Source organism: Mirounga angustirostris, unplaced genomic scaffold (genome assembly GCF_029215605.1).
Source record: "Mirounga angustirostris isolate CCGP_5_RB_7025 unplaced genomic scaffold, mMirAng1.0.hap1 SCAF_14, whole genome shotgun sequence".
Lineage (NCBI taxonomy): Eukaryota > Metazoa > Chordata > Mammalia > Carnivora > Phocidae > Mirounga > Mirounga angustirostris.
The window spans coordinates 36,345,818-36,371,903 of record NW_026991722.1 but is presented as its reverse complement, the minus strand read 5'-3'; the positions used below and the strand labels follow the sequence as shown (position 1 = coordinate 36,371,903).

Below are 26,086 nucleotides of genomic sequence, written 5' to 3'. Positions count from 1 at the left end.
TTTCACTATTAACTTGACATGTGATGCAAAATGTGGATTTGGTAATCATGGAGCTGCTACACTATGTATCCGTGTAACAGGCATCACTGGGTAGTGGTTAAGAAGCACAGGCTCGGGCACCTGGGTGGCTCAGTCGGTTGGGCGACTGCCTTCGGCTCAGATCATGATCCCGGAGTCCTGGGATCGAGTCCCGCATCGGGCTCCCTGCTCGGCGGGGAGTCTGCTTCTCCCTCTGACCCTCTTCCCTCTCGTGCTCTCTGTCTCTCATTCTCTCTCTCTCAAATAAATAAATAAAATCTTTAAAAAAAAAAAAAAAGCACAGGCTCCGGGCCAAACTTGCAGCTGGGTCTGAATCCCAGCTTCACCATTTGACCTGTTCAGGGTCACAAAGAATTTACACTGTGTCTTAGTTTCCTAGTATGTAGAAGTGGATAATCAGAGTATCCATTGCAAAGGATATATGAAGTGCTTAGGACAGTTCCCAACGCACAGTTAAGTACCACATAACGTGTGAACTACCACTATTGTTTAGTATAGACTATAATCTGCTTTGTAGGGCACTATTTCTCAAAGTGCAGTCTTTCTCAAAGCGCATCAAAATCATCTGGGTACCTTGCTTAAGATGCAGGCTTCTGGATCCCAAATCTTCTTAAAGAGCATCTTTGGTTATAGGCTCCACTGTATAAAACCGGCTACTGCAAAGGGGGAAAACTGGGGTGGGAGTGGGGAGGACCTGGATTCAGATAAAGTGACCAGAGGACTTCGAGGAACGGAGAACCAGGAGCAGTGGTCAGAGGAAGACATTTCCTCAACTTTCTAGACGATAAGAATCACACAAAATTCTGATTCAGTAGGTAGGTGCCCTTTCTGAAAATGTCCCAAGTGAGTCTTATCAAAGAAGTTTGGCAAACACTGCCTTAGAGATTCTCACAGATTTTTAGTACTCCCAGTTCTGCTTTAGATTCAAGATGCGGTGAGGGTCTGTGCTCCAGAAGTGCAAGGTACCAACTGTACCTGTTCACTCAAAAGCACTTTGGCATTGCTGTGCGGTAGGTCACAAAAGAAGAGGGGATCTTGTTCTCTCCCCACAAGGAAGTTGCTGAAGAATGAGCTTAAAACCCATACTTTATTATCTCATTACCTGGAATTACAAATTGTGAAGCACATCATGGACTTTAAAGTTGGTCTAGAGTCGTGGTTGTCAAAAATGTGGTCCCTCAACTCAGAGGCATCAGCATCAAATTGTTAAAAATCGAAACTATCAGGCCTTCCCCCAGAAGTAGTTTAATCGCCCTCCAGGTGATTCTGATGTTCGCTCAAGTTTGGGAACCACTGGCCAAGCCAAAGGAATCTCCTTCAACAGTTTCTCCACCATAAAGTCAATGAATACTTCCAGTACTCTGCTTCCTTCTCAGTCCATTAATCTCTCCCCTCCCATCCCACATCTAATTAATCAGATTCACAGAAATCATCTACACATTTCAAAAACAACATAAAACTTTATTAAGAACATCTTATATTGTCATCAGATACAGCCAAAGAAAAGGGGGTAAATAAACAGGGAAACTTCATCTTCCCATGTGCTATTGCCACCTCAGAACAGACTCGTGTGCGGATGGCTGGAATTACAGACGGCAACAAATGCTCTGTATAAAGAAATTCAGTAACACAATGCTCCCTTTCTATACAGAGAAGAACTGGGTTTACACTTTAAAAAGCTTTGATATAGTGCAACAACTATGAAACAAGACTACTCTTTAGGAGCTATTTCTTAATAGAATACAAAGCGGTTTTGTAGCTTTATGTTATTTCATATAATACAAATTTTTAGAATGGAAAATTCAGAAAGGGCATTCTAACTTTCCCAATTAATTTGGACTTTTGAGTTTTTTCTTTCTAAAGATTTCTCAGAGCCAGTTCAATAACTATACTGTAATAGACTATCTGCTCATCTACAGTGACAGCTGACTACCTAGTTTTGTTCTTTTAATTTTGCAAATCAAGATAACCAGGTCATCCCAGCTTTTGCTGATTCTGAAGGAATTCTTACAGAAAAACCCTGATTCAGAATGCATGTGAGAAGAGGTACCAAAATAGCTGCATCTGCAGTCAAATGCTCTACCGCTGAGCTATACCCCCTAAAATAGCTGCATCTGGACTGGTTTTCCTAGAGGGGGAGCTTGGCTATTGAGCATAGCTGATTTTCTCAGACTCCCGGGTTCCCCCAGGTGGTTCTTTTACTTACTGTAGTGATGGAAGGAGCAGAGGGAACGCCAGGGAATCTGTTCAAATTGCCACTCCAGACAGCTCTCTGCACTGTTTGTGGAGAAAAGAGTGATGGTATCCATTCAAACCACAGTACCCCTACTGCCAGTGTGGTGACATGCTTTTCTCTTGAGGGGCCAGGCCAAACTGCACTCAAAGATGCATGATTTGCCTCATGTACATACAACACAGTGGAGAAAATGCTCATGATTTAGAATTTGGTATTATAGTACCCCATCTTACCCCATTTCTTGAGAAAATCTAAGTCTACCTTTTAGAAAGGAAGACTGTTCGCTGCTAAGGCTTACCATGTTAACTATCATAAGGCTGAAAAGATAACTTCTAAACCAGACCATATTATTTGTGTTTACAGTTAGTGAATTAACCAACAGCTAAAGGTTTGTGAAGGATTGGTCAAAGGGGGGGTAGAATTCAGGTTGAGTACTATCACTTATCACAAATCCCATCAAGCTCTTTAAAAAAATAATGCATTTTTATCATAAATATTTAGAACAGATACTGGCATTAAAATCGGTATCTAAGTCAGAAGTCTGTCTTAAGTGGTGAAAATATTTCAACAAACTTCTAGTAATTCAAATCTTCCCAGGAGTACATAGTTTATAAATTAGTTTTAAATGGAAAAAATATATTTTGAATGGGTAAATCACCACTTTAGCAGGTCATAAGTAAGATCAAGACATTGAAAATAAATTAATAGACAAGTTTTTGCTTTCGCTTTAACAAGAAAAACTAACTTACATGGTATACTTTTATAACAGGTATAACTAGGTTTTTGTAATTGTGCATTGGTTACCCCCCCCCCCATGCTGAGTCTTCTTCTTACATATCCTACACCTAGGGACAGAGGTACGCAAGACAGACAGACACCCCAGTGTGTGTCTGGCTGCTGCACACCATTTCCTTAGTTAGACTGATGTTACAAATGCTGGTCAGGGTCTCTTAGCAATTTGTCAACCACATTACAAGTTAACAAGTACATTCATGGTTAAGTGGACTAGGTTCCCAGGTGAGCTTCCTGTGCTAGTGTTTACAGGGAACCTAACTACTACTGTTTCTGTGAGAAAATGTGCCCCGAGGCCCAAAAGTTGACTAAAAGACTTTGGAATATAAGCCATAGATGGATGGGGACTACTAATATGTGTCTATGTTTTGGAGAGAGGTCAAACTGTTAAAAGCACTGTTTCCTGAACTATTGGGTACTGAAAATAAATACTTGCCTTCTCCTTCACATATAAATTCATTTTAACTATAATTTCTAATATTGAGAACAAAAGAGTGAAGCCATTCAGACTAGTGAGACATAATTGGCTTGTGGGATTTAAAGATGTTTTATTGACTATCTAGTTTGAATCTGCTTACAAGGAAAGAAAAATGTCTAATATGTGATGAATGAAAATAATGTTTATCCTAAGTCATTATTGAGTACAAATCCACAGCTTAACAATGTGATTTAAAAAGAAAGCAGAAGAGCATGCAACTGCTCTAACACACAGGGTTAGAAATAAAAGGTAAAAGTACATTTGTTTTGGTAATTCTAAATATACAAATATAGCATTTGCCAGATCTACCCTGTAGTGTAGCACTGCTTAATTTCCAAATATACAGTCATTCAAAAACCTTAAGGAAACATTAAAAATGTTCCAGGTTACTTTACCGAAATTCAAGGAATATTGTGTTGAGATTTTAGAGCTAAAAATACTATTGTTTTTGAAGTTAAATGGCTAAGCGAATAATAAAAGTACCATTATTTTATTTTTCTTTTAATCCCCTAGATGGCTTTATGTTAAAGGGATCGATTATGTTAAAAAGAGACTGATCTGAAAATAGCAATCAGTTTCAGAATCAAAGTTGTCCTCTTGGTAGAAGGTCACATTTTACAACATTTCCGAAGCATTTTCATATTAACCTACTCAAATAATTCTAAACAGTTTGATCAAGGGGGTCCCTATTTAACACTCCTTTTATTCTACACTGGCAGCTGGAATGGAACCCCTATAGTACTATATTGTGGAAAAGTTCTCTAAGCTTTAATCTGACCCTTTAGTGTTAAATTACTGACCTCTAGGGAATAAGGAATCAAAGGCATTAAAGAGGCACAGAACTGATATTTTGGTCAGGGAGAAGGGTGAAGCTTAAGTTGGAACATTTAGTCACTTCTACAATCAAGTCCTAACTATACCATAATAAAGTCTCTACCAACTCTTGATTAGTTCTCACCCTTTAGGAATTACATACTTTACAGTGATTAGATACTGAAGAAAATAAAGAAAAATATTTGAAAATACACGAAGAAATAGAAACATGGAATTTCTCACAAGGCCCTGGATCAAAAAAATTTACAAAAAGATCTTTTGAAAATAATCACTATTTGTGAGCTTATTAATACACAGAGATCATCACTTTGTTTAAACTAAGTCATGTTAACTTACCAATAAAATAGTAAACAAACCAACATTTTAAACAATTCTATAAATTACTTGTCACTTCTTTTGTTAGTCATTCTCTCAACCATATACAAAAATAACGCTACAGGACTGTCCACCTAACCTGTCTCCATTTCTTGCAAAGTCCTGGGCCCTGGAAAGAGACTGGTCATCAATCTTCACTGTAGATGTCTCCCGCAAAGGGCAGGTGCATGTGGCTTCCAGTGACATTGGGCAATCGGGATAAGTCTGGCAGGCTCTGGATCCGGGACCTGAGTTCTTTGCGCACCAGGGAAACTCTGGCTAACTTGCGCTTGTATTCCTGTAACATCAAACCACTTTCATTAGCATTCTTGGAGTTGAGAGAAGAACTATCTCGCTAATACTCTGCATAAAATCTGGTATTACACTCAGTTAATGCTAAATAAAAAAGGATGATTACAATGTTAGCATTAGGATCAAAGGAGGGACTTTGGAAATATACTGCTAGGTAAACTCTATTATTATGAAAAACCACAATCTTTCTTTTTTTGAAAGAGTGCGAGCACAAGCAGGAGGGGGGAGGAGCAGAGGGAGAGAGAGAATCTTAAGCAGGCTCCATGCTGGGCGGGGCTCGATCTCACAACCCTGAGATCATGACCTGAGCTGAAATCAAGAGTCCGATGCTTAACTGACTAAGCCACCCACATCTGTGTTGTGGCACTGTTGTGACACATCTGTGAAAAGAAGACTAACAGATTAATATACTTAACCTCAACATATAAGATTTTCAGGCATCCTTGAGCTTGGATAAGAAAAATTACGTATCTGTTTTCACAAACCTAAACTGAACATTAGCATTATTTTCAATTGTGAATGTTGGCAACAAACCACAGGAGTATTATCAGTACCTTTGAGTCTGTCTCCAGTAGAAACAAGTTGCTATAATATTACAATACAGTTTTTTAAAGCTATCTTGAAATAGTTTATTTATTTATTTGCCAGAGAGAAAGAGAGAGACAGAGAGAACAAGCTGAGGGAGGGGCAGGCAGAGGGAGAAGCAGACTCCCTGCTGAGCAGGGAGCCTGATGCGGGACTTGATGCCAGGACCCTGGGATCATGACCTGAGCCAAAGGCAGATGCTTAACTGACTGAGTCACCCAGGCATCCCAATATTGTTTGCATTTATCATGACTTTGAAATTATGGTAGTTATTAGACCAACTAAATGTTATATAATGTGTCAGTAAAGAAGCATATATTATACAAATTTTATTATGTCAACAACTGTATTTTATATATAATGTTTCCTTTGTAATGCTATGCATTTTACTTTCTACATTAAAATACTGAACTTGAGAGGGGTCCAAAGCTTCACCAGACCACTAAAGGGTTCCAACGGCCCCAAAAAGGTTAGGAAACCCTGCCATCAGTGGCCCAAAGACCCAGAGACTGGAAACCAATCAAGATCATATTTGGCTTAGAGGGAAACAGTCCATTCTCTACACTGGGAATATCTCCTTTTAACTGCAGTAGCCAGATTTCCACATGGAGAGAGAGGCTCCTTCTATGCTCCATCACCTAGTGGAGGTGGGATGTGAAAGGGGGAATCTAGAAAATGGGTATTCTTTCTTCTAGAAAAGACTAGAAACTTTCTCCCTCCCTCTAACCAATAACCAAGGCTGATCTCACAAACAAGACAGAAAAGCTGACTGATAAGCTTTCATTTTGGGTAGAAGGCCTATCCACAAAAAGCCCTTCTTCTTTAGTGTTTCTCAACTCTGTACATCAGAATCAGCTAAGAAATTTTTGAATAAACAGATTTTTTCAAGAGAACTTCAGTCCTACTACGTATCAATTAAATAAGAATAATCTCTGGAAGTGGGTCCAGAGTTCATGGATTTTGTAGAAGTTCCCAAAAGAATGCTAATACAGAGTTGTGAGCCACTTCTTTAGTTTTTCTGCCTAAATGAAATCACCTTGTGAGGTTTCTTTGCATGATTGAGCCTCCTCCTTTAAAGAATAACCACATGGGGGGAAAGGAATTTGTAAGAATTACTAAAACTCAACTGCTCTAAGGGAATGGGGGAGAGGAGAATTCTGAAGCATGGGGAACTGGGCACAGTAGCAGGCAAAGCAGGCGAGGCTGGAAAAGTTCAAGGACAGCTTCAGGCACATAAGAGAGGTGTTAATTCTTGCCATGTCTACGTGTCCCTTCATCTCTAAGTTATCATGAACATCAACATGGAGTAAAAGAGAGTTTAATAGAAATCTAGAATCTCAAGGCATGATTTCCCCCTTCCCCTATCTCCTTCACCAGTGATGCACACTGGAACACCAAGTAAGTTTCAGTATAATAGCTCTGAGTGGCATACAAAAGATTAACACCAGAATATTTCACATTCTAGATGTATACTTCTCAGTAGGGTTTCATTACTCATGTCCACATTTAGCACGTTTCTTCCTTAAAACACACTGGTATGGGGGCAAACACTTATCTCCATCTGTCCCACTGTTCTTAGCTGAATCATTCTTGAATAAATAATACATAAAACACTCTGGGGTCAGCATGATATATTCAGATGCTGTTCAAACATGTTCAAAAACAATTATTCTCTGCTAGAGAATGTTTTGAGAAATGTCATATGTGCCTTTAGTGGTCATTACGGCTCACCCTAATTTCTAGTTTCTAGCATCCAGATAATTGTTCTTCAATCAAGATTTGATTCAAATGATATTGGCAGCTAAAAGCCTTCAGCCAATTGGTATCTACTGCAAACAAAAAATTGGCAAATATAAACAAAAGCTGCCATTTACTGAATGCCCATTATATGCCAGGCATTAAAATATGAACTCATTTAATCCTCTCAATAATCCCATGAGAAGAGTTATTATCTTTCATAAGCATGTGAAGTCATACTTTCCCAAATAGAAACAAAAGTATGCAGTAGTCAAAAGCTTTCTGCTTACTACCACAGGCAGGATCTCCTACCCAGATTTAAGGAGCTGTGGCAACCTGTCTGATGTGCGCCTGAAGAAGAAGCTGGATGAAACCTGATAACTGCCTGATAACGTGAACCAGGCCATGGCCCTGAAAGTCTTAAATTACTTGACTAGGTGGTCTAGAAAGAGGCTCCAGGATTCCTCAGGTTGGTTTCTTATGGCAACAATGCTTATAAGAGGCTGTATTACTACTTTGATTCTGATGTACAGTAACGACAGTACTTCTCTCAAATCAAAACCATCACAGCACCTTGAAGGCTCACAGCACTTTCAGAGAAATGCTATTGCAGCAGTCCCTGGCATATGCCAAGTATGTATTTATTAAGTAATGGAGAAACAGCCTGAAAAAAAAAAAAAAAAAAACAGATGAGGTCTCCTGCCTCCACAAAGCTAACATTTCAGGAGGAGGGAGACATAAAAAACATATAAATATTATTTCAGATATAAATAGAGTGAAGAAAATAAAGTTGGGCAAAAGGAGAATAAGATGGAGCAATGTAGGGGGATAGTTAAGAGGGGATTAAAGATTCAAAATGTTCCTTCAGAACCAGTGACCTAGAGACTCACTTCCAGCATGACAGTGTGAGGAGTTCAACTGACCCACTTCCTGGTGAAAACTATTTTTAAAAACCATACTAGTCATTTAAAGCTTCTGGAAACGATCCTAAAGGCAAAGAACGTATGAAGAAACAGCTATTCCAGAAAAATCCATTAAGAAGGGCAAGCGTCTGTGGTATCTAAACCAAGATGTCACCCCCGCCCTGCCCCCCCCCCCCCCCCAGCTCAGCAAGGCAGACTCCCCTCAGACCACTGCAAGAACACAAGGATCACTCTCTGGCAGCTCCCAGTCAGAGGGCTTTCTTCCTGAGAAGGGCAAGGCATCAGCATTTGTCATCCTATCCCCGGCTACCTGTTGCTAAGGCTGCCTCAGAGAGGCCCTTCACTCAGCCCCCACTGGTGAAACAGAGGCTCTACCTTGCATGTGGCAAGCCAAGAATACTGGGGCACTGACAAGCCTTGTGCACGACTCAGGAGGTGATGGTCTAATCAGAAAGGGAAAGCTGAGACGAACACAGGCTGCTGCCTCCTCACTCCTACTAAGAGCTCAGCATCTATAGCAGAGGTAACACTCAAACAGAAGTTTACCATTGTCCCTGCTCCTAGTTACAGACCCCCAACACAAAAGATTTTTGCCTGACAGAAGAAGCAGGCCATAAAACAGACAAAACCTAATCTCTTCACATTTTAGTTACAACAACAAAGCAAGGAGAAGTTCAAGCCTAAGGGTACTGTCAAGAACAGTGGAGGCTATGGTGAAAAGCAATTAGAAGATTCATAATAGGAGCTAAACTGTAGGCCAACTAATTTGCAGGAAAGAAATAGGGTAAAAGACAGCTGAAGGTGACTTCCTGGTGTCAGAACAGATATCTAACACTGACCTCAGAAAGAAAATCAGTTATCTCAAAGAGATATCTGCACTCCATGTTCACTGCAGCCAAGATATGGAAACAACTACGCTTCTGTCAACAGATGAAAGGATAAAGATGATGTGGTACATACATATATACAATGGAATATTATTCAGCTGTAAGAAAAAAGATAATTCTGGCATTTGCAAATGGATAAACCTAGAGGACATTATGCTAAGTGAAATCAGTTAAAAACGAACATTGTATAATCTCACATGTGGAATCTTAAAAAAAAAAAAAAGATGAACTTAATAGAAACAGTAGAATGGTGGTTGCCAAAAGCTGGGATGGGAGGGGGGGATGGAGAGATGCCGGTCAAAGGGTACCAGCCTTCAGTTATAAGATGAATAAGCTCTGGAGATCTAATGTACAGCATGTTGACTATATTTAATAATACTGTGTTGTGTACTTGACATTTGCTGAGAGGAGACCTAAGTGTTCTCTCCACACACACACAACTATGTGACATGATGATGTGTTAATTACCCTGATTGTGGTGATCATTTCAACAACATAGACATGTGTCAAATCATCACACTGTACAGTTTAAATATATACAATTTTAGCTGTCCATTTTACTTCAGTAAAGCTGGGAAAAACAAATCTCTCCTTATTCTATTAGTAAACCAACACTGACTGCACCCCCACCCCCCAAAAAACCCTAAGCATGAAAGAGAAAACAAAAATTGTGGGTCCAGTGGCACACATGTACTGTATCGGGAAATTCAACCTGATAAGTCAGTCAATAGGTAAAGCCAATACCGGTTTTTAATTTATTTTTAATTTTTTTTATTTTTTAAAGATTTTATTTATTTATTTGAGAGAGAGAGAATGAGAGAGAGCACATGAGAGGGGGGAGGGTCAGAGGGAGAAGCAGACTCCCTGCCAAGCAGGGAGCCCGATGTGGGACTCGATCCAGGGACTCCAGGATCATGACCTGAGCCGAAGGCAGTTGCTTAACCAACTGAGCCACCCAGGCGCCCAATACCGGTTTTTTAAATCCCTTTCATAATCTTCTCATTCTTTACTAACTAAACCTCCATTTTGCAAAAATAGCTTTCAAAAAATTTATTTTGTGTTTCAACTTAACTTTTTTCCCTAAATGAATTTAATTCTGTTCTAGCTCCAAAGAGAACTTGAATTTTAAAATTTAAGATAAAAAATTCCCCCAGAGCAAAACCATTAAGAAATTAAGCCCCTTCCCTTAGCAATAAATATTGAGCTGATATATACTGCTTTTACTGCAAATGTATAGTATTGTTTATTCTGCCAGTATGAAAAACTTGACGCAAATCAAAACCACAAAGATACCACTTCACACCTACAATTATGGCTATAATAAAAAAGAGAGACAAGGGGCGCCTGGGTGGCTCAGTTGGTTAAGCATCTGACTCGATTTTGGCTCAGGTCATGATCTCAGGGTTCTGAGATCAAGCCCACACATCGGGCTCCACACTAAGTGTGGGGTCTGCTGGAGATTCTTTTCCTCTCTCCCTCTGCCCCTCCCCCACCCCCACTCATGCACATGTGCTCATTCTCTTTCTCTCAAATAAACAAACAAACAAACAAACAAAAAGACAAGACTATAACAGGTGCTGACAAACATGTGGAGAATACGGAACCCTCACACACTGCTGGTGAAAATGTAAAGTGGTCTGGCAATTCCTAAAAAAACATACAGAGTTACCATATAACCCAGCAATTCTGCTCCTTGGAATATACAAGAGAAATGAAAATGTATGGCCACACAAAAATTTTAACATGAATGTTCATAGTAATTCATAATAGCCAAAAAGTAGGAAAAAACCTCAAATATCCTTCAGTTGGTGAATAGAGACACACAACATGATATATTTCTACCATGTAATATTATTTGGCCATAAAAATAAACAAAGTATTGATATATGCTACAACATGAAAGATCCTTGAAAACATGCTAAGTTAAAGAAGCTAGCTAAATAGACTATATACTGTATGGTTCCATTTATATGAAATCTGCAGAAAAGCCAAATATAGAGCCAAGCTTACGGCTTGGGGTGGGATGAAGTGGAAATGGTTAAGAGCTTTCCTTTACAGTGGATAAAAATGATCTAAAATTGTAGATTGTAGTGATGGCTGCAAAATCCTGTAAATATATTTAAAAACTGTACACTGTAGGAGTGCCTGGTAGACTCAGTCAGTAGAGCATCTGACTCTTGATTTGGGGGTTTTAAGTTGGAGCTCCCTGTTGGGTGTAGAGATTACTTAAAAATAAAATCTTAAAAAAAAAACAAACCTGTACACTGTTACATGGTATGTGAATTACATCTCAATAAAAATATTAAAGGAAGGGAAAAAAAGGCTTTGTGAGTCTGAGAACCTCAGTGCCACACACAGTACTGTTTCTTTTTTTAAGAAGATTTTACTTATTAGAGAGAGAAAGAGAGATCACGCTAATGGGGAGAAGCAGAAGGAGAAAGACAAGCCAACTCTGTGCTGAACTTGGAGCCCGATGTGGGGCTTGATCTCATGACCCTGAGATCATGACTTGAGCTGAAATCAAGGGTCGGACGCTTAATGACTGAGCCACCAAGGCACCCCCAAATAATATTGTTTTTAATGGGAAATGGATTCCAAGTTCTGCTACTTTACTAAGAAATTCACTTAAAAAAGAAAAACATTCAAGGATAAGGGTGAGCCTGTTATTCCAGATGCAGTAAATGCCAAGCTCATATAATATAAATACTCTCCACCAAATTCCAACCTGATTTCTTGGAAAGACCACTCTGTTCATGCAAATATTATATAAAAACCAGTGATGAACATGAGTGATGGTCAAAAGGTCAAACAAAAGCAATGCCATAGAAAATAAACAGACCCTGCTTATAATAACTACTTTCTATACATCGCCTGTAACTTATAACACCGACTAATTTACATACCAACATTTTAGATGTCAGTTTGACAGTCTTCCGACTTGAGATTCTAGCTCTTACTGCATATTATTTTCATTTTCATTTTTCAAATAATGCATCATTCTGCTATTTGATATTGAATTCGAAGGTCTCAACTGATCTACTCCATACTTCAGTTAAATGTTTCTTGAGTATCTACTATAGAAGGTACCAGTCACTGTGCTGGGAACACAAAGATGAATCATAATCCTTACCTAGAAGAATACACAATTTAATCGGCATGCAAACAAATGAGTAATTACAATAAAGTATGATGTATTCCACTAGAGGCAAAAACCACTTTCTGTGACATACCAGAACTGGAGGATGGAGGACTTTGCCACACTGCAGAGTTCAGGGAAGGGTTTCAGAACTGAGGAGAGGTGAGTAGAACATAATAGGACATGGGAACAGCAGATAACAGGGCAGGGAGGATAAAGAGCATGATATGAGCAAGCCAATTCACTACCACCACAGAGCATGGTGCAAAGTGAAGAAATTAATTCCATTACCAAATACAGTCACATTTAAGAGGATGAACCTGAGGAAGAAAGCCAATTAGGAGTTTACTGCAAATGTCTAAGAAAGAGAGAGTAGGGCCTGAACCAAGCCAGCAGCAGTAGGGCACTTCACAAATTACGCTGTACGTCAAGCAGCAACGCACTTTACAAACTACACTGTATGCACGCAATACCTTAACTCAAAAGACAAAAAGAATCTGTATTAAGAAAAATCAGCAGGACTGGTTGTAGTTCTGGTGTGAAGAATTATGAGGTTTTAGGCTTGATGAGTGGTTGGATGGAGGTGCTATTATCTGAGGTAGCAAAGATGGGTAGAAACTCCTTTGGGGAAGTAAACAGTTCAATTTTCAGCATGTCAAGTGTGTTATCCTTGGGACTTCTAGCAGAAAGCACTTGGAAATGTGGTTCTAGCATTCTGAGCTGGAAGTAAGATTTGGGCTTCAGAGGCAGCAAATAAAAATCTATCTATAAACCATGAAATGTGCAGGAGCCCATTAGGCCTGTTTGAGTGCATATACAGAAATGCTTCTGAGCCATCTTGCTTCACCCTTCCCCCACTCTATCTTCTATATATCTACCATTAGCCAAGATATTGTCAAACTTTGCTCTTCGTGGTTTCAGAAAAAAATAAATGTATACTGAACCTGATTTACTGAATTATCCATCATACCACACCACATCCTTATGATTCTAATGTACACCAAAATATGGCAAGTCCCCTCCCATTCCTGGTTGGGAAAGAGACATACAAGAAAGAGAAGTAGGCTAATGACAGAAGGCAGAAATGTTCCCAGTATTAAAAAGGACTAAAAAAAACAGTGAAAGCTAATCAGGAAGGCCTATATGTGGAAAGGTTTGAACTTTTTTTCTTAGGAAAATACTAATTTTCCCAACAGATTGCTTTGGTACTATGACTATCCAACCCTCAGAAGAACAATATACCATTCACATCCATTATCTGAAGAACTCAGTAATCATCCTTAACCAACTCAATATCTGCTCTCCAAGTTATGAGAGAATTCAATACAAATCGGTATAATTTGAGATTTCAAAAAGGTCCACTTAAAGCATTTCATATTTGAGAAGTTTAACGGATTCCCACTTCTTAAGTGTGGGCTGCACATGGTGACTTATTTCCAAAGAGTAGAGTATGAAAAGGGGAAAAAAATCAACTAACTTTACAGTGGAGAAGCCTGACAATGCCTCAGCAAGGCGATCAAGGGCACATCAACACTGATAGGTCATTTGATAGTAAGTACCTTGACAAAATGTGATGAAAATGGCACTTGACCTCTGTGTCTTCCTGTCTTCCTCCCTTCCATCCTAATCGTGAGAAAAACATCAGACAAATCCCAACTGAGGGACATGTCACGAACTGAGCAATATTCCCCAAAACCATCAAGATCATCAAACACAAGGAAAGTCGAAAAAAGTGTCACAGCCAAGAGTCTAAGGAGACATGACAAATAAATGTAATGTGATAACCCAGATGGGGATCCTAGAACAGAAAAAGGACATTAGGTAAAACTTTTAAAGATCTGAATAAAGTATGGAATTTAGTTAATAAAAATTGGCTTACTAATTGTGACACACATACCATACTAACATAAAATATTAACAGGGGAAACTGGATATGAGGCATAATGGGAACTCTATGTACTATCTTCACAGATTTTCTGTGAACTTAAAATTGCCTAAAAAAGTTTATTTAAAAAAAAATCTAATGGAAAAATTAAACATTTTCCCAGATTATTGAAGCCACTTTGCATACATTCTTATCTTAATCGTCACAAAAATCCTGCAACAGAGGTATCACTATCCCTGTTTTACAGATGAGAAAACTGAGATTTAGAAAACTAAGCATAAATTGCTCAAGTCAGAAATGCCTGACGGCAGTCACACAACACATTTCATTTAATAACATTTGTCAAAATTAATGAATAATAAACTAAGAGATCTTAGTTATTCTTGGCCAAATGCTATAACAATTACCATTCAAAAAGATGATACAATCAAAAACTATTCAAGATGTTTTGTAGAATACTATTTATATTAAATTATCCATATTCTGATGCAGATTTGTTAAGAATATTGTAGAATGATCTGCAATTTCAGACTCCAAATAACATATTAATACACTAAGTTTACTAACAATGAGGAATTCTGTAGTATTAAACCTGCTCTGTACACAAAATTTTTGTGCAGCCAAAAATGATACAAATTTCTAAAAAAAATTTTTTTTTTAAATGATACAAATTTCTCTTCAGAATCCTTTGTCCAAATTACCCCTTTTACCTGCCCAGGATCTGCATCCAATTTCTATCCATCCTGCAAGTGCCAGCTTAAATCCCAAGCACTCCAACTGACCTTTCCCTGATTACTTCCACACTGAACTTTCACTACTACCTGATCACTCAACAACATCCTGCTCTGACATCCTACTGACTATTCACATACTACACATATAGGATATACTAGAAAGTTGATGAACAATGAGAACACCAAAAAATAACAGAAAACAATTCTAGTCATCTAAATAGCTAAAGCCCTTTCACACACACTTATATTTTCTTAAGAAATGCAACATTCATAAGAAAATACAGATCTTTTCTTCATTAATGGTTTAGCTACAACCTTTTAAAAAAAAAATTTATTTTGCGGGGGGAAGGGCAGAGGGAGAGAGAATCCTTAAGCAGACTCCCCACTTGAGTGGCAGAGGCTGACAAGGGCCGGGCCTGATGCAGCCTGATCTCACAAGCCTGAGATCATGACCGGAGCCAAAATCAAGAGTCAGCCGCTCAACTGAATGAGCCACCCAGGTGCCCCAAAAATTATTTTTGAAAAGAGGATATAAATCAAATGAAAAATTTACCTGAGTGCTTTTCTACTAGGAACAAATGATATTTAAATTAACTAGAGAACCAACTTTGCATCTTTTCCTTCTACAAATTCTCTTTTCAATCTTCACCACCCGTTTAGCCAAAAGCTATTTACAATATTTTAAATGAGACACATCATAAATCCATAACTATTTTTTTAAAGTAGTCTTTACGCCCAATGTGGGGTTCGAATTCACAACCCCAAGATCAAGAGTCACCCACTCCACTGACTGAGCCAGCCAGGCGCCCCCCTAGGGCCGTTAACTATTACGTACATACTATACTTTGAGTAGTGTATGTGTTATATATCCAAAACTCTACAACAAGAGATAGGCTTTTCAGAACCCCAGGCTTCCTCAAACCACCTCTCCCAACTTTTAATCACGATTTTCCAAACTTCAATTAGCTAATGCCACCTTTTATTTCTTCACAAGTTACTATGCTGCTAAATCAACTCACTTTTTAAGAGCTTCATTCTAAGAAACAACATCCATATAATCACAGCTTCGTTGTGCTACTTGGAATCTCACTCACACACTAAAATAACTACTAGAATAAATGTTCTCAGGCAACACGGTGGCAGGAGTAACACTTGGAACCAAAGCTTTACCTCACTCCCATCAACTGTTCACGAGTCACTTTACATCTCCTTCGCTATTTCCCTCATTTAACAAGACCTGTATTTCTGTCCTTTATTTGCTGAAACTATATGTGGTTTCATTTACAGATACACACATTGTGTCTCCATCCCAAGGGCTGAAAACTTTGTATTACCATGTACATCAACATTAATGAATTAGGTGTGATGTCTTGTGTGCACTGAAAGTGGATTAGAGGCAAGCTTGAAATACGAACTACCTTTGGAAAACCCTTTTTTTTTTTTTTAAAGATTTTATTTACTTATTTGAGAGAGAGAGAGAATGAGAGAGAGCACATGAGAGGGGGGAGGGTTGGAGGGAGAAGCAGACTCCTCGCTGAGCAGGGAGCCCGATGCGGGACTCGATCCAGGGACTCCAGGATCATGACCTGAGCCGAAGGCAGTCGCTAAACCCTTTCTTTACAACTGAGTGTATATTGTCTATCCTCTCCATTTTAAAAAACCTACCTTAAGACCAGACACTGCCACAGAAACTTTTTCTACTTTAGCCTCACACTAACTTCCTGTGAGCCACTACTATTAGTTATTTCTGAATACTTAAATACTATTATACTGTTTCCTAGTCTTCATATCCATAATTAGGGTGAAACACACTTTGTGTCCAGCAGAGCACTGGCTATGAACAAGTCCCTAGTCAATACTTCTGGGCATGAAGTCAGAAGATCTGGGTGCAAGCCTCCTCAATTTACTACTTATGTGATTTTAGGCAAGGACTCCCTAAGATTATCTAAGCCTCAGGTGTTTTCTTTATAATATAGGGACACCTACTTTATAGGGATGTGAGGATTAAATAAGTTAATGTCCAAGTTTTCAAATTATGAAGTGCTATATAATTTGTGATTATCATTCTGGGATGGTACCAAGAACCATCTCGCACTAAGAAGAGCAAAGAAAACAAATGTTCCAAACTTTGGAGTTCTTACTCATTTTAAGGCTGACCCAAATACCTTTGTTCTAAAATTCCAATTGCTTTAAATAAATGTTTTAACTATTTTTGAATTTAAATATTTACATGGCTGTTTTCTTGCAGATGCTACTAATAATTCCACTCTCGGGTCATACTTGACAGTGACTTTTTAAAAAAGAAAGACTTAGGAGAATTTCATCTGCACCCACATGTGGTCATTAAAAACTGGGCAACAACTGCAAGCCTCAGGCCTACCACAGTACAGCCCCTTTCTCCTATCCACTTTCTGAGAGCTGCTGTAGCAGGAGGAATGCATCAAGCAGGAAGCCCAATCCCCATGCTACTGAGCAAGCTGTGTAGCGTTTGCAGGATGCAAATCTGAGCATAGCCCAGGTTTTAGAATGCTCTGAAAACAGGGCTTTGAGAAGTCATTCTCTTACTTTTCATTTGTAAAGTCAATCTTTATGGTCCCTTTCAAGAACAATGTGGTGATGGGCACCTGGGTGGCTCAGATGGTTAAGCGTCTGCCTTCGGCTCAGGTCATGATTCCAGGGTCCTGGGATTGAGTCCCGCATCGGGCTCCCTACTAGGCGGGGAGCCTGCTTCTCCCTCTGCCTCTGCGTCTGTCTCTCTCTCTCTCTGACTCTCATGAATAAATAAAACACTAAAAAAGAAAAAAGAACAATGTGGTGGGACTGGGTAACACCCAATAAAAAGATACGCTAGGATTTTTTTTTTTTTTTTCCCAGCAAAGGAAACAGGGAACATCTGAGGATGATGGTTAAAGACTTTCCCCTACAGTATTTCTTGACGATGGAGATAGTGGTGTAGTATTTCCATGACACCTTATTTCCAAAGTATTTCCGAAGGCATAGCTATGCAAATATCTAAGCAATTTAATTTCTCCCTGTATATCTCAATATATGTATCCTTAGTCTGAAATCTGATTGATTCAGTTCTATTTAAAATTTATCTGTTTTATCATTCTTACCAGTCTTTATTGTAACTAAATATTTGAGAATTAAAATAAGTAAATTCTTGGGTTAGAAAAGAGCAAATTAGTGTTGAAGGAAAAGTTAGTTATCTTCACTCAAAAGAGTATTGAGACATAATCTTTATATTATAGAACCCAATCTTTACAATCTTGGTTCCTTTTGTTTGTTTTCTTGCAGACCCCTAAATGGTTTTGTTCTTTGACGTGTATTTCATTGTTCTTTGCCTCTCCTAAAATGTTAACATACACGTCTTTCTTAAGCCTCTGTCTTCAATGTAACTATAAGCTTTGATTCTTACTTTTCGGGATTCACTATAATTGACTTCATTTTGGTTACCCTGGGGTTGGGGCTCTTTGCTATAGGAAAAGTTAATTGAAGTATTGATCAAGACTTAAAAAAAAAATCGCACAAGGTTTTGTTTTTTAACAAGGCCAAAAAATTCCATGATGTTAGGAACTTTCTGAGACTGAGTAGTCAAGTCTATTGCTATCTCCAGGAGTCAAGTCTATTGCTATCTCCAGGAGAAAGGGCAAAGCAGATAAAGATACTCAGTGGTTTGTTCTAACTTGTCTTCCATGAATACCCAAATTTGGCTTGGGATCTAATCCTGCTTTTGATCAATTTAAAAAATATATAAATGCAGCTATCAAATCCTTTATTTCCTTCCACATCACACTCCTCTCTGATGAAGCCATTTTTCCTTGACTATGTGCACAAGTTTTACCATTTAGTGGGAAATACTTTAGTGTAAATAATCTCTAACACAACCTCTCACATCCTTTGAAGGCTTATTCTCATTCTCCTAAATAAGTTTTCTAAAGGCAGATTTTACTTTAAAAATATCCTTGAAATAAATAATTCCTGTTAATAAGTTACAAAGGTTCATTAGCCTTCTAAATTGTTAACAAGCGGAAAAAAGACAGTTTTCTCAGGGACTATTTTTTCTGCAAGGAACCCAATGCCCACCTGGTTATCAACTAGGTTTTGGAAAATCAGTGCTAACTTGTAATACGGGTAGATACTGTTATAAATAAGCTTTATACATTTCTAGATGCACTCTAGCATATTGTGACCCTAACTAAAATTTTGATGTGCTTACTAAATGCCAACCATTAGAATCACTTGTTCTAAGTGATCTATTTAATCTTCACTGGTAGAAACCATTATTATCCCTGCATTACATATAATGAAACTAAAGCACAATTAACTACTGATTAAGAAACTTCTCCCAAATCAAGAGATTAAGGAGCAAAAAGGAATTCAAACCTAGACAGTCTGGGTTCAGAATCCTCAAGCTTAACCATTATGTTACCCTTTCATATCTTGGAATTATTAATGGGATAGGTATTCTGAGGAAATATGTTATCCAACTGAAAAGTTACTTTACATCAAATACAGGATCACTACAGTGGCAGGACTAAGTCCTGTCTGTAAAACAAAATCCTACAAACAAATTGTGACTTTTATTAGGTAGTCTAATTCTGCCATTTAAACATCTCTGGAATTCCCAGTAGTGGAGAGCTCTCCTTTTCTCACAAATAATAGCATATGGGCCTTAACACTAATTTTTTTAAACACAAAAAGGACCAATAATAGTAAAAGTAGCAACAACACAGAGAAAACACAAGGGAAATGACACAAGGAGCTAGTCTACTCAGGACTGATGACCAATATTCCAGGAAAGCAGGACCTGCTGTTAATTATGAAGAGGTTGTCCAGAAGCTAATAGCATATAAGCTAATTCTGTTTATTAAACAATTATCAAGTTGGGAGCAGTAATTTAAGTCAGTGAGCTTTAACAAGCAAGTTAATTTTTCTATTCTACTGATATTTAAATGAGGAAGTAGACTTAATTATGCTATCTTTATTTTCATTTTCTGTGTGACCTTTCAGCCTCACTCCCTCAGTACATATTATCCAGTTACTAAAGAATCACACTATCTCAGGGTAATAATCAGCTAATCTGGTGTTTACCAAATTGGGTGTCTCATGAAACACTGTTACACAAAGTTTTAACATTCAGATCACAAGTCAGAGATTCTGAGCTTTTTGGGAGCAAAAATAGTTTCTTTGCTACATCCCTCCAACCCTTAATATGCTCATGGTCAGAGCAAAGCTCCAAGAGCAAAATCTGATTTATAACATTCCTCAAAATCACTGAAATACATTTTTGCTGACTACATCCTACCCACCTCCCAGGGCTAATAGTTTATATATAGAATACAAACAATAGACCCAACGTTTCTCTTGTCCTGGTCATTCAACCTCTTCACCTCTTCGAACAGCAAACTCACTACTTTATTTATCCTTCACTTTTGAAGAGTAGTTTCATTGGATATAGAATTCTAGGTTGGTGAGGTTTTTCTTTCAACACTTTTCATCCCTCTTCCCTTCTTGCTCAAGTGGTTCTGCTGAGAAACCCACTGTAATTCTCATCCTATGTCTCCCTTGCCCCTACTGTTTCTTCCGAAGTTTTGTCTTTGGCTTTCTGCAGTTTGGAAAAGATATGCCTAAGTGCAGACTGTAGGTTTTTTTGGTATCCTGCCTAGTATTTGTTCTTGGAATTTCCTAGATCAGTAGTTTGATGTCAGTCATTAATTTTGAAAACTCTTGGTCATTACGTCTTCAAATATTTCTTCTGCTTCAATTGTTCTCCTTGTGTTCCAAGCACGTGTGTGGCATCTTTCCAAATTATCCTACAATTCTTGAATGTTTTGTTGGATTTTTCCCCCTTTTTTCTTTTAGCTTTTCAGTTTCAAATTTTCTATTGACCTATTATCAAGCTCACTGATACTTTCCTCAGCAGTGTCCAGTCTATTTAAGTGTCCATCAAAGGTACTCCTCCTTTGTGTTTTTTATTTCTAGCATGGTATCTACTTTTCCATTAGAGTTATTAACACATTAATCAGTTAAATTCCTGGTCTGATAGTTCCAAAAGTCGTGCTCTACGTGAATCTGTTTTGTCTCTTCAGGCCGTTTCTTGGCTTCTGGCATGCCTTGTAATTTGTTCAAAAGCTGAACATGATTATCAGGTAATAGGAACTGAGGTAAATGGGCCTTTATTGTGAGGTTTTACCTTCATCTGGCCAGGAGATGGGCTGTGTTTGCTGTAGATATGGATGGCAGAGGCTGAAACTCAGTTCTTTATTAAACAGTCCTTTCACATTAGTGAGTTCTAACTAGCAGAACGGTCTTGTCACCTGTAACATATCCACTGGGTCCTAGTTGTACCCTCTTATCTAAACCCAAGTCCTCTCTTCTGGTAGTTTTCAAACTATCTTCTGATAGTTTCATGTGGAGACAGGACATAAATTATGCCTGTCCCCAAGTCTGATCTTTGATATCCCCATTTCCTTCAAATGTCCTCCAAGGTATTGTTTCTATTTCCTTTGTCATCCTGGCCCCTGCCTCTGCACTTAATTCCTTTTGTTGAGTTGAGTAAGAAACCCATCAGTGACTGAACCAACATCCAATGAAACAGAATGTCCTTGCCATATTCTGAACACTCAGTGTATCTTAACACTGTTTAAGCCAGCTATGTCACCATGCTACCTGCTCCATGACTAGTGTTTCCTCTCATGAAGTGATGCCAAGCCACGTCCTGACCATACTGATGCAGTGAACTTAGGAGGAACTGACGGTGGAAGTTTTTAAGCAGAGAAAGCAGTGCAAGATTCCCAAAGATCCCCATTCAATTTGCACTGGTCATGGAACAATGGTCATTAAACTGTGAACCATTATTAGTCTTAGAGGTGGCCCTAAACTGAAGTTATAAGCAAATCTGTGTGCATGCTGGATTTTTCAAAGCTGCTGGCAACTCAAAATAGGTTAAGAATGTCCATGTTCTGATATTGTATAATCTTTCTGATTTTCATGAACACTTTTGCTAAATTAAACCCTAAACACACTTAGTTATATTCCCACAAGTCAAATGATAACTACTATCTCATTAGGAATTAGAATACAAAACATATTACTGTGGCATAATGTTAGGTCTAGCATCAAATAGGTCGCCAAACTTACCAAGTTTACAGATAATGAGCTGCTTTACTATCCGTGCATTTTGTTATGTAAATTGTTTTAAAATGTATAGTTGAAAAATAAAATGTATTGTTTATTAATCCTAAAAACCTCCCAAGAATACTACTTCATACTGGAATCAGATAACTGGATCTTAGAAAGGTTCCAAGAAGAATAGGCTTTGCTCTGAAGCAATTAAATTTTTCCATAAATTGGTCTAAACATGACCAGATTTAGGAGATGCTTTACAAAGAATTCTTGCTTTAAGAAGTCAAGTCTGGGGTGCCTTGGTGGCTCAGTCATTAAGCATCTGCCTTCGGCTCAGGTCACGATCCCAGAGTCCTGGGATCAAGCCCCACATCGGGGTCCCTGCTCAGCGGGAAGCCTGCTTCTTCCTCTCCCACTCCCCCCTTCTTGTGTTCCCTCTCTCGGTATGTCTCTATCAAATAAATAAAATCTTAAAAAAAAAAAAGTCTGACAGAACTCTTTGTATGAGATGGTTAGTATGAATGACGCACAGTTCTCCATAAAATTTTCATTGGCTGAACTATGTGAGAGGTTACATTTTACTTAAACAAATCCAATGTATGCAATGATATTAAAATTATCAAGACTTAAGTTCTATTTCTAACACAAATCTTACTTCAAAAGCAAGGAGTGGATAAATTAGATGGCATAGTCACCAGTAATACCACTCCCCTAATAAATTACAACAGTGTACTGAAGGAATTGGACTTAGGCAATAACTTTTATTAAACAAATATTCTTGATGGTACACATCTCTCCCCAATTTTGTCACAGACACCTAGTTCTTTAAGTAAGTCCAAGAAGTATAACTTATTTAACTCAATGTAGATAAATCCCCTTAAAGTTCCACTCCTATCTGAAATGAAGGAAACAAAAAATAAAATAAATGCTGGTCAGCAGCTGTAAATGTTAAGTTTAGAAAGTCATTTGCACATACATTTTAAAAAAAATCAAAGTGAGGGGCGCCTGGGTGGCTCAGTTGTTGAGCAACTGCCTTCGGCTCAGGTCATGGTCCCGGAGTCCTGGGATCGAGCCCCGCGTCGGGCTCCCTGCTCCACGGGAGGCCTGCTTCTCCCTCTCCCACTCCCCCTGCTTGTGTTCCCTCTCTCGCTGTGTCTCTCTCTGTCAAATAAATAAATAAAATCTTTAAAAAAATAAATAAAAATAAAAAATCAAAGTGAATATATGCAACTACTTAAAAACAAAGAAGTGGAGCAAAATATATCAAAATGTTAATAATTGTTTTCAATGGTTGGTGTAAACTCATGAGTGCTTTTTCATATTTTTTTCTCAGTATTTTCCAGATTTTTTTTCTTTTAAGTGGGCTCCATACCCAACGTGGGGCTTTAACTCACAACCTGAGATTAAGAGCTGAATGCTCTACCTACTGAGCCAGCCAGGTGCCCCTATTTTCCAGATTTTCTACAATAAGCATGTATTGTTTTTATGGTGGGAGAGTGTTTTAGGGAAAAAAGGCAAGGAAAAAGTTTTAAATTCTACATATTGCTTTTTTAAGTTGAGTTAAGCTTAAATACTTAGAAGTTCCCAAGCATCAGATAAGGAATAGGGGAAAAAAAGGCAAGAGCACTCAATTTTAGAACTTGGACAGATCTTACAAATCATTAGATTTGATATCTACATTTTGAAGATGAGAAAGGAACAGGCTTGGTATTGTACAATTTCAAGTTCACATAGTTAAGTTCCAGAACCTGTAACTCTAAGTTCTGTCATTATTCTAAGTCCATACTCTATACTCCCTGAAGACTAAGTTATCCTAATAGAACGTAAATTTGTACATACAGTATGGCTATTAACTGTTTTTTTAAAAAAATTTTATAACTGTTTACAATGATATTTTCTATGATTTTTATTATAAGACAAATGGAATATATCAAAATGTCATCAGGAGGGGCGCGTGGGTGGCTCAGTCAGTTAAGCATCTGTCTTTGGCTCAGATCATGTTCCCAGGGTCCTGGGATTGAGCCCCACATTGGGGTTCCTGCTCAGTGGGAAGCCTGCATCTCCCTCTCCCACTCCCCCTGCTTGTGTTCCCTCTCTAGCTGTCTCTCTGTCAAATAAACAAAATCTTTAAATATATCATCAGGAGCTAAGTGCCTTTAATGTATTCAGCTTAGTGGGTTTTTCAAATTTGTAATATAGTAATATTTCTGGACTTCAGTGTTCTCAGTTATAAAACATGTTAACAAGTTACCTACTTCATAGAATTACAAATAAAAATAGGATCAATACCTTGGCACAGAGTAAATGCTATTAGTTATTTATGATAAAATTTTCAATTTTAAATTATTGTCTCTCCTACAGTGAAGTTTAAGTGCAACAGAGGGTTTCAGGTTAGGTACAAAGACACTAGTAATTTTTCACTCAAAGAATTCATGGAAACATATCCTTTATGCACTATTGGCAGATTCATTCAAGAGGCTAAATAATTCTGACTATTCAAAAACTAATAAGCTACTAGAGGCTTCAAGAGCAGAGCTTCTTGAATAAATGTTTTATTTTTTTCTTTTTTTGCATTACAAAGCTTTAACGAAGGGCACTGGTGCTGATTAGAAAGAAAGGGATTGCAGAGTGTAATCTAGCATGAAAAGCCCAAACTGACAACCTAGAACTCAAACTCACTAGCCCCAGCCATCCAGATGGTCCACTCCTCCCTGTAGATTTTTTTGTGTGTGTGAGAAAGAGAGAGAGAGAGAGAGCGTGTGGCGTGCACGCAGAGCAGGAGAGAGGTGCAGAGGAAGAGGGAAAAGCAGGCTCCCCATTGAGCAGGAAGTCCGCATCCATCCCAGGACCCTGAGATCATGACCTAAACTGAAGGCAGACGCTTAAACGACTGAGCCAGCCAGGCGTCCCCAGATGATAACTTCTAAGACAGGTGGTGAGTTGAGGAAAAAGGGTCACCTGCTATACATGATACCAAGTGTTGGATGGGAACACAATACTAAATTCTGGCAGGCATAAAGCAAGCTGTACTGTTTGTTCCTATCTTCCTTCTTTGTCCCAGTTTTCCTTCTGTCCATCTTTTTTCTCTTTTGCTTTTGTTCCCTTGCCTCATCCTGTCAAAGGAAACTCTTTAACACTGCCATCATTTACAGCTGTACTGTGAAATTTTCAGTTCTACATTACTTTCAGGGCATCTCCCAACTTTCACACAAAATTCATTTTGCTTGAAATGTATATATACCAGTACGCCTAATGTACACTATGTATATACACAGTATACAGGTAATTCTAAACAGCTTTGACACCAAATTCAGGTTTCACACTATAGATAGCAAACAAGTCAAAGCTACCCCATAAGGATGCTACAGTCATTCCAATTTGTACAGCAGTCTGGAGACTTATGTGGGTACTAATATTTGTGATAAGAATGATAGAAAGACATGCTAAAGGTGGCAAATATTTAGGTCCATTCAGATACTCCCTGGACTTCAGCTGGTTGGCTGTATGTTCCATATTAAAGGAAAATGAGAACAGAATTTTTTAATTCTGAATTGGGATTCAGCATAAAAAAATACCAGTGGTTCAAACGCAAAGGGAATTACATGAATCCAAAGAGGAGGATATTGCTTCTTTGCATTTCATGAAAAGATAAAAGATGGCAAATTGTTGCACATCTTTTGCTTTATAGACTGAAGGAAAGTTGACGAACTATGGTCAAAATCAACATCCCAGTTCTAGTTCAAGGCTCTAAAAACTAAATCCTTTTCAACTTGAAGATTAGATCTTCCTGACTAGTAAATGTTATTCCTATCTAGTCAAGAGAATGACATATTATTTAAAATTGCATTCTTTTTAATAATTAATCCATGTCCTTACGAATTTTACATCTCAAATAACATATAGGGGCTTAAAATATTAACTACAGGGGCGCCTGGATGGCTCCACCGGTTAAGCATTCAAATCAGGTCATGAACTCAGGGTCACAGGGTTGTAAGATCAAGCACTGTGTCAGGCTCCACACTGAGC

General features: G+C 38.3%; 1 protein-coding gene across 2 annotated transcripts in view; it reads right to left on the bottom strand.

Moving 5' to 3' along the window:
* Window positions 1-1,479: 1,479 nt before the first annotated feature.
* Window positions 1,480-26,086, bottom strand: part of RPRD1A (regulation of nuclear pre-mRNA domain containing 1A) — a 71,768-nt gene continuing 47,161 nt past the window's right edge. Inside the window, exons 7-8 of one of the 2 annotated variants that reach the window (XM_045886826.3) lie at window positions 4,834-5,031; window positions 1,480-2,316 (exon numbers count right to left, since the gene is read on the bottom strand). In XM_045886826.3, the coding sequence (XP_045742782.1) occupies window positions 4,882-5,031 (150 nt within the window). In that variant the 3' untranslated portion in view covers window positions 1,480-2,316; window positions 4,834-4,881. Of the gene's footprint in view, window positions 5,032-26,086 lie in introns of both variants that reach the window. The other variant, XM_045886825.3, reaches the window with a different exon arrangement.